Consider the following 13,635-nt stretch of genomic DNA (forward strand, 5'->3'; position numbering starts at 1 on the left):
CAGGTTTTCCCTCCACGTTTTGAATCAACAAGCGTTTAGAGTATTTGGCTGCTATAAATTTCCATGTGAAAAGCCACCATCGTTTGTGATAGCCAGGTAACTTCTGAAAAAGATCGATATAGCACGTGGGCTTTGCCTGGTAAACTAAAAAGAGTTTAGATAGAGTTTCTTTTAGTTTTTATATCTGAAATGGCCTTGCGCTCCCCGCCACCACTTTGCCAACCTCAGACGAGTGAGGTATGGTGAAATAACCTCAAGGGCCTGGGCAGGCCTTCAACTAGCAGTGGATTGAAAATGGATTTTTAAGGTTCTGAAAAAAACGTTATAAAATTGTCTATGTTTACAGAGTTTGTGTCTTTGTGCATTTCAAGAATGGAAATATCCATAAGTGTGGATGCATATGTATCAATATGTATACGGGTTAAATGTTATCAACGGCAATGCATGAATTTATTTCAGTGTTTCATTTTTTGACATATACAAAAAATATATAAAGTTGTTGTACCGAAACTTGTTAGCCACAGTATATGAAACTATGCCAAAAAATCAAAATTCTTTTTTTTATAGATACTTTCTGGAGTTGACAGTACTGTGACATTAAAATTGACCCAGATGTATCATGTTTAAATTAACACAGTAAGCAAAATTACTTTTTTTCTTCTGCCTTGATAGATATCACCCCCTTTGATATCTGTCAGCGGGTAGTAACGCGATTATTGGTCTCGGAGCTCATTTTCACTTTTCTATCAAGCATTCCTCCAGAAGTGATGGCTGGAACCATGCTCCTATTGCCTCTTTGTGACACATGCTTAACAGTTTCATCACCCAGCGCTCCACAAGCCGTGCCACTCCTTCAGAGGCCAAGGCGCCCACAGAGGGCCTCCACCTAATTAGATCCCCGCGCACCAAAGTGGGGCCCTTTTTTAATCTCGAGAAATTAATGAATTAACAATCGACCCTTGCGCGGCAACCGCAGCCGAAGCATTTCATTCGCGGGTCACTTTCGTCACATTTGCACCCACCTGTGCCCCGATTCGGGCAAAGGTTAGCATGGAGGCCCAGGCAGACGGGCGAGCGGGCGGGCGAGCGGGCGAGCGAGCGAGCGAGCGGATGGCCCGGAACCGCAGAGGCTCCGTCGCGTTTTTTTTGTGAGCGAAACGACAGCGGAACGCGAAGGGAAACGCAGAAAGCAGAGGGTTAATTTGGTGCAATTAATAGCGCACTGCCGTTTGGGGTTGGCATCTGAGAGGTCTGTGACACCGTAATTACGGCTGGATGGCGGGCGGGCTGAGTCCGCGCTGAGAGCGGATCGCCTTTGAGGCCCAATTAACGCAGGCGGGGGTGGGGGGGAGGATTGCCTCGATCATTGCTGCAGGGCAACGTGAGAAACGCTGCTTTCCGTCGTCCACCCTCTTGTTTTTGTTAGAATGTATTTATGCGAGCACCATTGACCTTTTTTCGCCACTTAAAGCTGATGCTGCGACTGATCGCGGACCGCGGCTTTGGAAAGGGCGGAGTAACTTCAGCCGACGTGAAATTTGCATTTGTCTACAAAAAAAAAACTTCGATTTTGTGGGGGTTGCAAATGGAAGGGTGGATGGAGCTCTTGAAACGGAATCAATTTAATGATGAAAAACAAGCGCCGGCGTTTAAACAATGAGGCACAATTACATGATGAGTGATTGATGTGCATTGATATAGTATTGGTATTACATTCTTGTTAATATGATTTTAGCACTTTAATGTTACTAGTTATTATAAATATGTAATAATATGCCTCCCGCTACATGTTATGTAATTTAATTGCATGTCATGTTAAGTCCCGTATGATAATGTGAATAACGCCCCAGCTACAACCATCTCATTAAAAAAAGGAAAATAGCATATCCTGAAAAACATTGTAAATTAATAAGACAAATTATTTTAAAAACTTTTTCGTGTAATTATCGGACCCATTATTTAATGCAGTAAAAACAAAACGAAAAAATGTGGATTGCGAGCTTTAAACGGATGGGAAATATAGTGCAATGCGTGTTTCTGTTAACCTACAGCGCCTTTTGAAATCCGAAGAGCAATCGAAAGCTTGCGGATCAGTCCCTCCCCCCCCCCATGCAAAAGCACGCAGCAATGTTTCGTCTGTGGGCACTTCATTAGTACTCCGAACGAGGACAGCGGACCTCGTGGCTAGGCGCGACGCACTCAAAAACCGACCTCCGGTTATTTCCGCAATATTGTAGGGCAACGTTTTTTCGTTGTTGTTTTGGCGTGGTTTGGCAGCCAAGAAAAACTGAAACCGTGAAGACGTTCAGAAGGGTTAAACTTTGCCAGTGTGGACTGGATGATAGGGGAGTGGGGGGGGGGGGATGCAGTTTAGCATGCTTTATTAGCTAGCCGTTGTGGCCCATGCTCATAAGGCTGATGCGCTGCGCACACTCCCCCACCGTCGCTCTCAACCCAACTCATTTGCATGGACATCGCCATATAGCAGAGCACAGCCGCAGGCGAGCTGATCAATCAAGTCACCAGGACCTGGGTCAGGCACTATAACCACTCAGTCTTGCCTTTTTTTTTATTTCCTCGTTAGAGGATGCTAGCAGCCAAAGGGTGGTCTGTCTCATGCAAATGTGTAGCGCAGAAGTGCGGGCACATATTTATTTATTTTCCCAAGTAACAAAATTTTTTTTTTTTTGGGGGGGGACGTGTCTTTTTTTTTTGTCCGCCACACTTTGTCAAGTTCGATCATTTACTAAACAGCAACAACGCCAAACATTGTGTAATAATCATAATGCGATTATGGGCTACAGCGGGAATTTGTTGGCGCTTTTTTTTCCTCCTTCAAATCTTTTTTTTTCTTCTTCTCCCTCCTCTCCGCGCTGCCGCAACCTCATTTACATTTACGTTATGCATTATATGCTAATGAGACGGAGCTCTTTGGCTGTTCCGGGAAAAGGTCAGGACTTTCTTTCCCTCTGGGCTGGACAGAAAGATGAAGCTCCGCTATATTGAGTGCGACGCTAAGCTAAGCCCCGAGGCTGGATTACCAGCCGTTCTGAGCAGTTAGTGCGACATAATCGCAGCGCGGGCCATTTTGCTAGCGTCGCGGATCAAAGATGGACCACTGCCTTCCTCCACGCTTCTTGCGGCCCCGGATTTGGCGACGACACAAAGTAGAGAGAGCAACATTGCGCAGATAAGGGAGCTCATTAGATAATTCCCTGCCTTTGCCTTTTTTGATGGGCCTGCGTTGTCAGTTTGTGTCGCAGGTCGTGCGCGTTCAGCGCAGCCCAGCTCGTTTGTGTTTAGTGGAGCAGGCGAGAACTCTGGAACGTCGACGTTTGGGGGGGAGAGATGGGGGTGGGGGGGTTGCCCGGAAGGCATCTTGAGATAAAACACAATTTTTTTGTTTATTTTACCAGGTAAGGCCCACTGAGCTATACAGCTCTTTTTCAGAAGGGACCTGGCCACATGATATGAGGCACGAAAGCCACAAATAAAGTGAACAAGTGAACACAAAGAGTACTTAAAAAAAAAATACTTTCGTATAAAAAAATGTTTTTGCATTAAAACATGTTACAAATGTAAGAATTAAAAGCTGCGTATCGTACGTGTGTGGTTTGAGTGTGAGTGTGATTAGTTAAGCTTATAAAGCAAAGTAATAGAAATATTACCGGCTATAAATGGTCATGAATAGCCTTTAATGGGTGTGTGCAAAGTATTTATATGAATTGTGTTAAATAGAAATAATTTCAATTCTGTTTCTGGATGATAAGGTGGATTAATCCTCTTTTTCTCTTCATAAACATTTATTTCATTAAGTAATACAATATTACAACAACATGCTTCCGTTTGTCAATCCACTGCTGGACGAAGGCCGGCCCAGGTCACATCAATCACTGTGGTTGTGTTACCATATTTCACCGCACTATTCAGTGTGGCTTGGTGAACAATAATGCGAGTATCACTCGCCACTTATTTTAGCATTGGCCAGGAAGAAAACTCAGGTTGATAGTTTCCTAGTACGGCTGTGCTAAAGACTGCACTATCCCTTCACGCCCAGTTTACTGCGCATTGAGAACCAATTTCCAATGTGTATTTTCATCTTAATGCTTTCTTATTGTGTCATTCAGAATGCTGTTCGGCACAACCTGAGTCTACACAAGTGCTTTGTTCGTGTGGAAAACGTAAAGGGAGCCGTGTGGACCGTGGATGAGATGGAATTCCAGAAAAGACGGCCACAGAAGATGACTGGGTATGGTATACTACCACACACCATCAACACAATCAACTCGCGTTGGATTGATCTCCCATTGTCAGTTCATTATCATCATCAGCCGTGATCTAATCCACTGCTGGATGAAGGCCTCCCCGAACCTCTGCCATCTGGCACGACCCTTGAATGCAATAATCAATTTCGCACATGAACTGATATCATCACTCCATCTCCTCCGTGAATCTATTTCTGAGATGGATTCCATTTCCTGGCTACCGCTCCAATATATTATCCTTGACCATCGGCCAATATCCATTGTCATCTACCGCGACACTGCGTCAGCACACTGCGCCACAGTTGTTAGTGGAATTGAGTGTGTTTTTATTGAAATAATGATTGTTGTTTGCCCTTGTGTCTGTGACGTGTGTTGTGAACAGAAGTCCCTCGCTAATAAAGAGTATGCAGACAAGTCTGGGATACGGTGCGGCCCTGAATGCAACACTACAGGTATGTGTGTCGCCTTTGTAAGATGGTGATATTTATTAGCGATTTCAATAATAATAAGTACAAATTATTTAGAAAGACTCTCTCGCTCGCTGTCTTATGAAATGTGAAGATCAACTGACAAAACATTATAGCCGCACGTTGAGTCTGGTAATCCATTCAGTGGCATCAGAGGTTGCTTGATGTAAAGCTTCCATACCCGCTGTGTAAGCGTATAATAAGCAGTAGTCGGTGATGTGATGCACATATTGCATATCACCATATTCACAACTGGGCGACTCTTTCATTCTACACTTGTGAAGGGAATAGCTGCACCTGCAGTGTGTTGTTTGGACACGATTACACAGAGCCCGTTGTTTGAATAGACTTATTGTGGCCATCAAAAATATCTACGCCTGATTGGCCGGTGGTCATGCGTGTCTGTTCGTGGTGGCTATCTCTCCTGGGTGATTGGCCAGATTTTCATGCATGCCTGACTCACTGCTGTCTGGCGACATGACATAGCCACTCAAAAGGATTTTGAGTCTCACCGATTGGTCATCTCCCAGCAGTTTGAAGCATGCCTCCTGCCAACATTGGTTGAGAAAAAAAAAATACATTGTGTTTATTTTCAACCGTGAGAGCGTCTCAACCCGAATTCAGATAGCAGTGTTTTTAAAATGTTTGTTATCATTTATCAGGAAGATTGCCATGGTGTATTTCATTCTCAAGACAGTGCAATTCCGGAGGTGTCCGGTTCGGTTCTATATCCCAGCGTAGCAGTTGAAACAATTTTGCGAGTTTATTCAATCCCCCCCCCATCCATCCATCGCCTCTGTCCACCCAGCAGCGTAGATGGTTCCACCACAGTTAGTCGATCGGCAGGTAGGAGTGTGGTGGTGGGGTAAAAAGTATGAGTACCTCCTCTACCTCTCTTTGGAGATGTCTAGCCAGTGAGAAGGCCAAATATTATAATAATAGGGTTTTTCCCCTTTTTTCTGGCAACAAAACTGAAACCTTTTTTTACGAGGATTCATGTCTGCATTAACCACAATACCTGCAGTCAAAATACAAACAAAAAAAAATGATAATATATGATGCATTGTCCTTGAAACTGATTGGTCCACACCAAGGGACGGCTTTGTTTTGAGCCTCTTTTGAGCCTCGACCCAATTGGGTCGAGGCTCAAAAGAAAGCCGTCCCTTGGTGTGGACCAATCAGTTTCAAGGACAATGCATACATTATCATAGTATGTTTTTTTGTTTGCATTTGACTGCAGGTATTGTGGTTAATGCAGACATGAATCCTTGTAAAAAGGTTTCAGTTTTGTTGCCAGAAAAAAGGGGAAAAACCCTATTATTACATTTTGGTACTGGCAAAGGAGGTCTAATGAAGGCCAAATATTCTCAATGAGAGCCACTCTAGAGCTTCTTCTAGTGGTGGAGGGCCTTCCGCCGGCAGTGCCATGAGCAAGCAATTGCAGGGTTGCACCATTTACTTTAATGACCATTAGAGCCAATCGGATGTTTTAACGCTTCTTTTTTTTTTAAACACTCCACCGGTTGATCTTTGACAAGCCATAGTTGTGGATGTTTCGTGTGCTCTCCTCTCCAGTGCCCAGGAAGCGCTTGGAACCTCAAGTGATTCATAGAAGGTTATTAATTCTGAGGCTGCGCTAAGCTAACAAATTATTATTGTCGTTATTATTAGAGCATGAGCTATTTCTGTAAAATGTTACTCGGCAAAGCTCGGCTTTTTGATAATGAACTCAACTGATGGGCGTTTTGCATGCCCGTGTGTCTCCATGTGTTTGTTTATGTGCAACGTGGGGAGCGGGAGCGCAATACTTAGCACGCTGCGCTACGAACCCGAATACCCGAGTTCGATTCCTGCTCACGGCCAACACCAGTGACGATTATCTGAACTGGTCATGGGCCTCCCCCTAGGTCGACACAGCTTGAAATGAGTACCTGGTGCGGTGTGTAAACATCGCCACTGGGGAGACAAAGACGGCCGGGTGTGGTGTTGGCCACCCGGCCTCTCGTGTGCCACAGTGCCGGCCTTCATAGGTGCCCGCTAACAGCACTTGCCCCAACAGTCTGTTAAGGCTATGTGGGGGGGGGGGTCTTTCTTTTTTGTGTGTATGTATATATTTAGAAGATACAAGGAAGTGAAACATGGTTTTAAACGTAATGGAGACATGAAAAATGAGAATAGGTTTCATCTTTTGCTAATGGGGAAACATAGTTACATGCCAAATAAAGCATCGCTGTTCATAATACCGTATGAAACAATAGCGATGTAATAATACCGTGTGCATCTAAAATAGTCCAGTTAACTTTCATTGAGTGTGCTATCCGATGTCTTTACAGGAGTGTTTTTATAACACCCAGTGCTCCAATCAAGCCATAATGAGGCAATGCATTGCCATCAATCTTAATGGGATTAAAACAACATTTGTTGCCTCCGTTATGTTCCAACAATGCAGGGCTTTTATTACAGTCGGCTGGATTTTTACCTTGAGAATGTTTTCGTGGAACAAATCATGTGGAAATTATTTCATCTAATGCGGGACATTTTTTTCATTTCGGGAAAAAAATGTAACTGCGAGACACAGTTCCATGAATATTAATAATGTCCACGGTAATGAATTTGCATTACTGTTTTCGCTTATGGCAAATTATTAATTTTTAATCGCATTCAGCATTGGTCCACTGTAAGATGTGGCTGACGAAATGGTGATGGGTTTTATTTTTTGCCTCTTCACTTTGCTCTGGATTTTTTTTCCTCCCATCATACATTTTCAAATAGACACATGAATTGGCGAAACCATTATAGAATATATTTTTTTCAAACATTCAAACAATAGCACAAGGCTGGGTAAATCTCCCGTTGGGGGAGGACGTTGGTCACTGGACGTTGATTTGGTCGTATTAACGCATCCGCGATGGCTTTTGTCTTGCTCGTACGGCACGGGCCGTTCTTCAGTAATCTGACCGTTAGCCGACATAATGTGCAAAGACAGCTGCTACTTATGAAAATGTCCTTGATTGAAGAGACGAGACTGCTATAAAATATGCATGCGGGGGAAAGCGCTCCGTTGAAAATTTCATGCAACTGGAGCACTTTTGATTAAACTAACAGCGAGAAAAAAGTTTTTTTTTTACTGCTCACCACCCCCCCACACACATTCCACACGCGGGTCATCTTGTGCATAGAATCGCGGCCTCTGGTGCCACAGTGATTTCAGAGGAGTCGAAAATGTGGCACACGAGGCGGCATTTAACATCCCACATCAGGCCGTGTCATCATCACAGTTGTCATAATCATTGACTCGTCAGTTCGTTAAATTTAATCATTAAAACGGCCCGCGTTAACATCGTTTCTCGTCCGTGACGGGGGTATGAATGATTCCACTGGTTTTTCAACTTCATTTTCCCCAGCACACGGTCGTGCTAATCATATATTTAATAAGATAGTGCGGAAGAAAAAAAATCACCCAGTTTGTTTTGCATTTAAAATGAACATCTCACATGAATATCATTTGGACGATGGGAAATGCCAATATTAGCTTTTTAATTATTATTTTGGTCTATTATATGTGTCTGTTTGGGTTAGATAATGTAAACACTGGATGTGTTTATTTACTTGGGTGTTTACCCACTGGTCGTGAAATTTACCTACACATATTCGTCACTTTGATTAAGCCGAATAGTTCTCATTCAAAACGATTAACTTGCCTCGTTGTTAAGTTACCACAGCGTTTTCGGTAATAATGAGAAGTCAATTACAAGTCGCGTGAGTTATTAGTGCTGGGAGACCATTTTTATTCCAATTTAAAATGTGGTAATGTGAATGATTGCAAATGCCGAGGTTTAAATAATAATATTTTCAATAAAAGTTAATTTGAATGAAGCCAGATATATTTGACAAGCGGGAAGGTGTGTGGTAATTTATCACAAGAGTACGCATGGCTTATTTGTGATATTTTCTTATTATATAAATGTGGATTCATCTCTGTTTAGAATTTTCATCTCAAAATTGTACGTTCCTGCGTAAGTATTAGATTCTTTAAGTTTTAGTCCTTCCTGCGTTTGGCAGCACATTGGGCAAGACTGCTTCCCATCTTCTGCCAACCAAGCCCGCTTCATCCCGTGATATTCAAATAAGTGACAAATCGTTCGTGATGTAATCTCTCCAAATTTTATTGTTGGTGTGCTTCTTTCCCTGGTTATGTTTTCCCGTTCCCAGTTCATTGCGGCAGTGGTAACACTTTTAGTTCAGGATCTGTGTTCGATTCCTGACTTGGACACCTTTCTGTGTAGAAGTTATAATTTCTTCCCCTGTTGTGCATGGATATCCAGTGGTTTCTCTAGTTTCCTTCCCTAGAAAAAAAATACGTTAGTGCTCTTGGCCAAATTTACCATTTCTGCCATTGACCCAAACAGAGATCTCGGATCGGAAACATTTGCATCGTGACTCACTCTCCAGGACAATGTCTATGTAAATACTGCAGCAGCTACATCGTAATGCTCTTTAACATTCGTGGTGCTGAGTGGGGGAAAATATATATATACATTGCCGTTCACTTGGCGCAACTATTACGGCCCAATATTTACAGGCGGAGAGGTGTGGGAAATGTTGGGTGGGCTTATCTTCTGTTCCCTTATCCCTCGGACTTGGTCTCCCCGGGCCTAGGAACTGTAGCACCAGGTATGTACGTACGTATGTTTAACTTGTTACTGCACCATACGTAGCCAACCGTGCTAATCGGAGGTGCTGAGAAGGACAAAACACTAAACCCTGTCTGCTTCACAGTGGAAGCTAAATATTCCATGATGTAGGCCATTTCTGGTGGCATAATGGTCCAAATTCAGGTTTGTTCAATTCCACTGCGATTTAATTAGATGTGGAAAACTACGTCGCAACATCTCCCCCCCCGCCCCCCCTATTGGCAGACCAATGCTTATTTACACACTGGTCCTGTGTCCACCTTGTGCCGCACAGGGACAGCTGTCACCGATGTGGGGGGCGGTGGGGGGGGGGTCCCCCTCGGCTAAACTGCAGCAGGGGCGTTGAAAACGGTCGAGTCGAGACGTCAAGTGACATGAGCCTCGTTGAGTTTTTTTCTCAAGCAGGTCAAGCAAGCGGGTCGCTGCGAATGCAAGTCCTGATACCCCCAACTCGCCCCTCCCTTCGGCTGGCGCCTCGAATGCAGGCGGCGCTCGCAGAGGCCAACCTTCCCCTGCTGGGCGGCTTCGGCAACTCCCTGACGTCGGCGGCCACCTTCATGGGTACTGCCCCCGAGGACCTCAACGGCCTCCTGGAGCACAGCAGCAACGGCAGCAACAGCCCCAGGCACTCGCCCTCCCAGGCGCTGTGAGTGTGGATGCATTAACTCCGCCCCCACCTACCCACCCACCCACCCACTCACGCCTCCCCCCTCGGGCCCACACACAAGCTCGGCGAATCGCATTTGCACGTTCGTTGTCGTCGTCTTCGTCGTCGTCAGCCATGGTCAATCCACTGCTGGATGGAGGCCTCCCACCAAGCCGCCGCAACCACCTTTCGCGATCGTGCGGAGTAACGATCCGCCTTGTACTGGCACGGGAGCTGCTTCATTGCTCCGTCTTCTAGGTGGATGTCCTCTACGGCGCGGCGATCCATTCCTAGGCTGCCACTCCGTTATTAATCTTGACCATCAGCCATCATTCCATCCAGTGTCGTGCCCTGCCCAAGGAAACTTTACTTTTTGAACATTTTGAATGATTGTAGGAACCTGTGTATGTGTTCCATCCATATGCATTCCTCTTTCTATCTCTCGGTGTAATTCCAAGCATGCATCTCTCCCTGCTCCTTTTGTGCAATACTGTATTCAGTTGTCTCTCCATACTTTTAATTAATGGAAAAAAATAATTGCCATATGTTCATAGCAGATAGAACACAGTATGTTATTTTCATTGTTAAGTTAAGTTTTCCAAAAGCACTCACTCAAACATAACGAATGGATAAAAATGACTGGTGCATGTACAGTAAGTGGATTCCGGATTGCTTTTCAAAAGGCATGACAGCGAAATAAATCCTTTTTGCGCTAGTTTTGTTTTTTTCGTTTCGAAAAGTTTTGGGCAACCCTTCGAAAACATTTTCCGTCGGGTGAATCGGGAATTGTCAACGCAACTTTTAGTTTTTACTGAAATTGTATTGACGTTGGATCGTGTTTATGAGAGTTATTTGCGACCGCCGTGTTATAGGCAGACGTATTAAATCTTCAAACTGAGTTGCAAAGTGTGAACTATCCCCACATTTGTCAATAACACTGTATTATAATGGAAGTGAGCTGATGTGTTGGGAAATGACCCTCCCTCAGAGCAGAGAGAAGGATCAGGAAGGTTAAAAAACATGTAGCGGGAGATCACTGTACATTGTGGGGATCCTGAGGAAACGGTAACATTTGAAGGACATTGACACATCTCAAGCTCCAGTTTGAATTGACAAACGGGCAGTTTTTTTTCATGAAAACCTCTTCAGCATTAAACACATCTTAGAAAGTTGTTTTTACACTTTTAAGGCATTCACGCTTGCTTTCCGAGGTACTAATAATTAGAATAAACTCGGTTTTATCCGTGGCCATTATTTATTGCGTGCGCAAAGAGGGAAAACTGTCAGAGATCGACGTAGGATCTCTGATGGCTTCAGGGGGAAAGGGGGTTACAAAGGAAGGGAGACAATTTACATCGACGGGTTCCAGCCCCCGGGGGGGGGGGGGGGGGGGGGGAAATTGCGAGCGCCTTCCAATTGCCGCTCGCGCTGTGGACGCCCGGATTGCCGCCCCCTTCCACCCCTCCGAGAGGCGCTTCCTGCGAGGCTCCACGACTCGTCCCTCCTGGCTGTCTCCTTGGGGGGGGGGCGGGCGCCTCCCGTGTCCTTTTGCAAGCCGGTAACCGGTGACGCGCCGTTAACGCCGGCGCTGGGCATCCAACGCCTACATCGCAGAGCACGTGAATATTAACGTGGCGGTGGCAGGGTGGCGGGATGTTAACTGCCTCGCCTGGTTCCATCTTGGCCCCCCCGACGCCTGTTGTGCATTTGAACGTATTGGCGGTCGGTGGTGCGCGGTATATACATATATATAAAAAAAGGAAATTGTCGCAATGATTATTTCTTTTCCCCGCGATTCGAAAAACCTAGATCAGAAAACCTTGCGGGGTGGTGCGTAACAGTCAGTTCTCGTGATGGCAAAGCAGTCGGAAGGCGAATGTCAGGTTTATTTTTTTAGACTGCTTTATGAGGACCGGTGTGTCATGCCACACCGGTGTGTCATGCCACACCGGTGTGTCATGCCACACCGGTGTGTCATGCCACACCGGTGTGTCATGCCACACCGGTGTGTCATGCCACACCGGTGTACCGCCAACACGTCCATTTGGTGTTTGTGTGTTTCTCTCCCCGTCCATTTTTCGCCGGGTTCTCCGGATTTTCCCTCCACATTTAGAATCGACGTGCTTTTAGGAGTATTTGGCTGCGAGAAACGTCCACGTGACAAGCCACTTCTTTGAGTTATCATTTAGGTCATCTGTGACCAGGTCGCTTCTGAAAGAGAGCTATAATAGCTTCAGTTTAGTTGTTTTTTTAGCACAGCAGTTGCAGCGCACGCCATTTGACAATTGGTGTGGCTGCTTTTGTATCCTTTGCAAAAAAAAGATAAATATATTTTGTTCCCAATTTCCTCCGCCCCCCCCCCCCATCATATTATTTATCCGCCTCCCACTTGCAAATGACTTTAACGGCTATTGGATTACCGTTCTTGGCACGAGGGCAACCTAGGCTGGCTCCTGTCACCAGCCCTGTTTGTGTGCCACACAAATAGCTTAAAATATATACTCGCCCGTGCACGCTCATAAACAGCAGCGACCTCAATTTGTCTGCAATTAAAGTGTACAGGTGTGTGAGTGCCTTGTTGTTTTAGAATAACCCGCGATCATTAACCCCGTTTTAAAACATCGGGCGGTAGCCTGAGTGGGTGGGGGAAGTGCTGGGTAGTATGGTAGCAAGAGCTGTAAACATTAAATTTTTAAATATGTAATAATAAGTCGGTGTTGTTGATAATTAAGCTACTGAAATAATTATGATAATTTATTTGCTTATGCCTTATGAATTGTGCATTGTGTTGCTTAAAAACAAAAAAATGACAATGTATTTTTGTATCAGACAGGACCTTGGCTCCGTCGTGTGCGAAATAATGCAGGAGCGTTGTTTCAAATGCTAGCAACTGGCAACTTATATTATTTATAACTCACTGATATTTGCGCCGTTCATTGCTTTGACTTAATTAATGTGGCTTGTCAGATCAGAATAATCTAGTCACATTTTACAGTTGACACTTCCCAGAGGATAAAGTAGCAGCAACTTAAAGTGTGAGCTATATTTATCTTGATACGTCTAAGCAACATAATGCAACCGCACTTCCATAATCATTATAATAGCTGTCACAAGCCATAAACACTGTGCCAATCACACTAATGACTTCTAACGGATGATCCCAACATCCCTCAATTTCATAACTAAATTCAGTGTTGCAGAGCTGTGCATACCTCTGGAGGGTAAAAATCTGTACGTGTGCGGGTGACTGAATCTTGCAGTGTTGTCATTAGTTTCAAAATCATAGAGGACCTCTTTAATGCTTTAATCATTGTGCTGTCATGCTAACTCAGACATCAGATGAGTCGTGTTTATATAATCTCGTGAATTAATTGGTAATTCATTCTTCTGTGCATTTCAATTGATATAACAGCTCAGATTTGCTCATTTACTTTCGAGCTCGTCAAACAAGCTCAACATTCCTAGAATAGGGTGTCTGTGTGTGTGTGTACCACATAAGCAGTAGTGCAGCGGTGGGGTCGTGGTTAACGCACTGCACTACGAATCTGGCGACTCGGGTTCGA

At 44.6% G+C, this 13,635-nt stretch overlaps 1 protein-coding gene across 10 annotated transcripts in view; it reads left to right on the top strand.

Annotated features, from left to right (window-relative positions):
• LOC116951097 (forkhead box protein P2-like) overlaps positions 1-13,635 on the top strand; it is a 272,184-nt gene that overhangs the window by 252,613 nt on the left and 5,936 nt on the right. For 9 of the 10 annotated variants that reach the window (XM_032969493.2, XM_076073504.1, XM_032969492.2 and 6 more), the window contains 3 exons: positions 4,128-4,249; positions 4,648-4,717; positions 9,912-10,072. In XM_032969493.2, coding sequence (XP_032825384.2) covers positions 4,128-4,249; positions 4,648-4,717; positions 9,912-10,072 — 353 coding nt within the window. The remainder of the gene's footprint in view (positions 1-4,127; positions 4,250-4,647; positions 4,718-9,911; positions 10,073-13,635) is intronic. The other variant, XM_032969496.2, reaches the window with a different exon arrangement.

The sequence above is a fragment of the Petromyzon marinus genome, chromosome 42 (genome assembly GCF_048934315.1).
Source record: "Petromyzon marinus isolate PM22_M1 ecotype Great Lakes invasive population chromosome 42, UKy_Petmar_22M1.pri1.0, whole genome shotgun sequence".
NCBI lineage: Eukaryota > Metazoa > Chordata > Hyperoartia > Petromyzontiformes > Petromyzontidae > Petromyzon > Petromyzon marinus.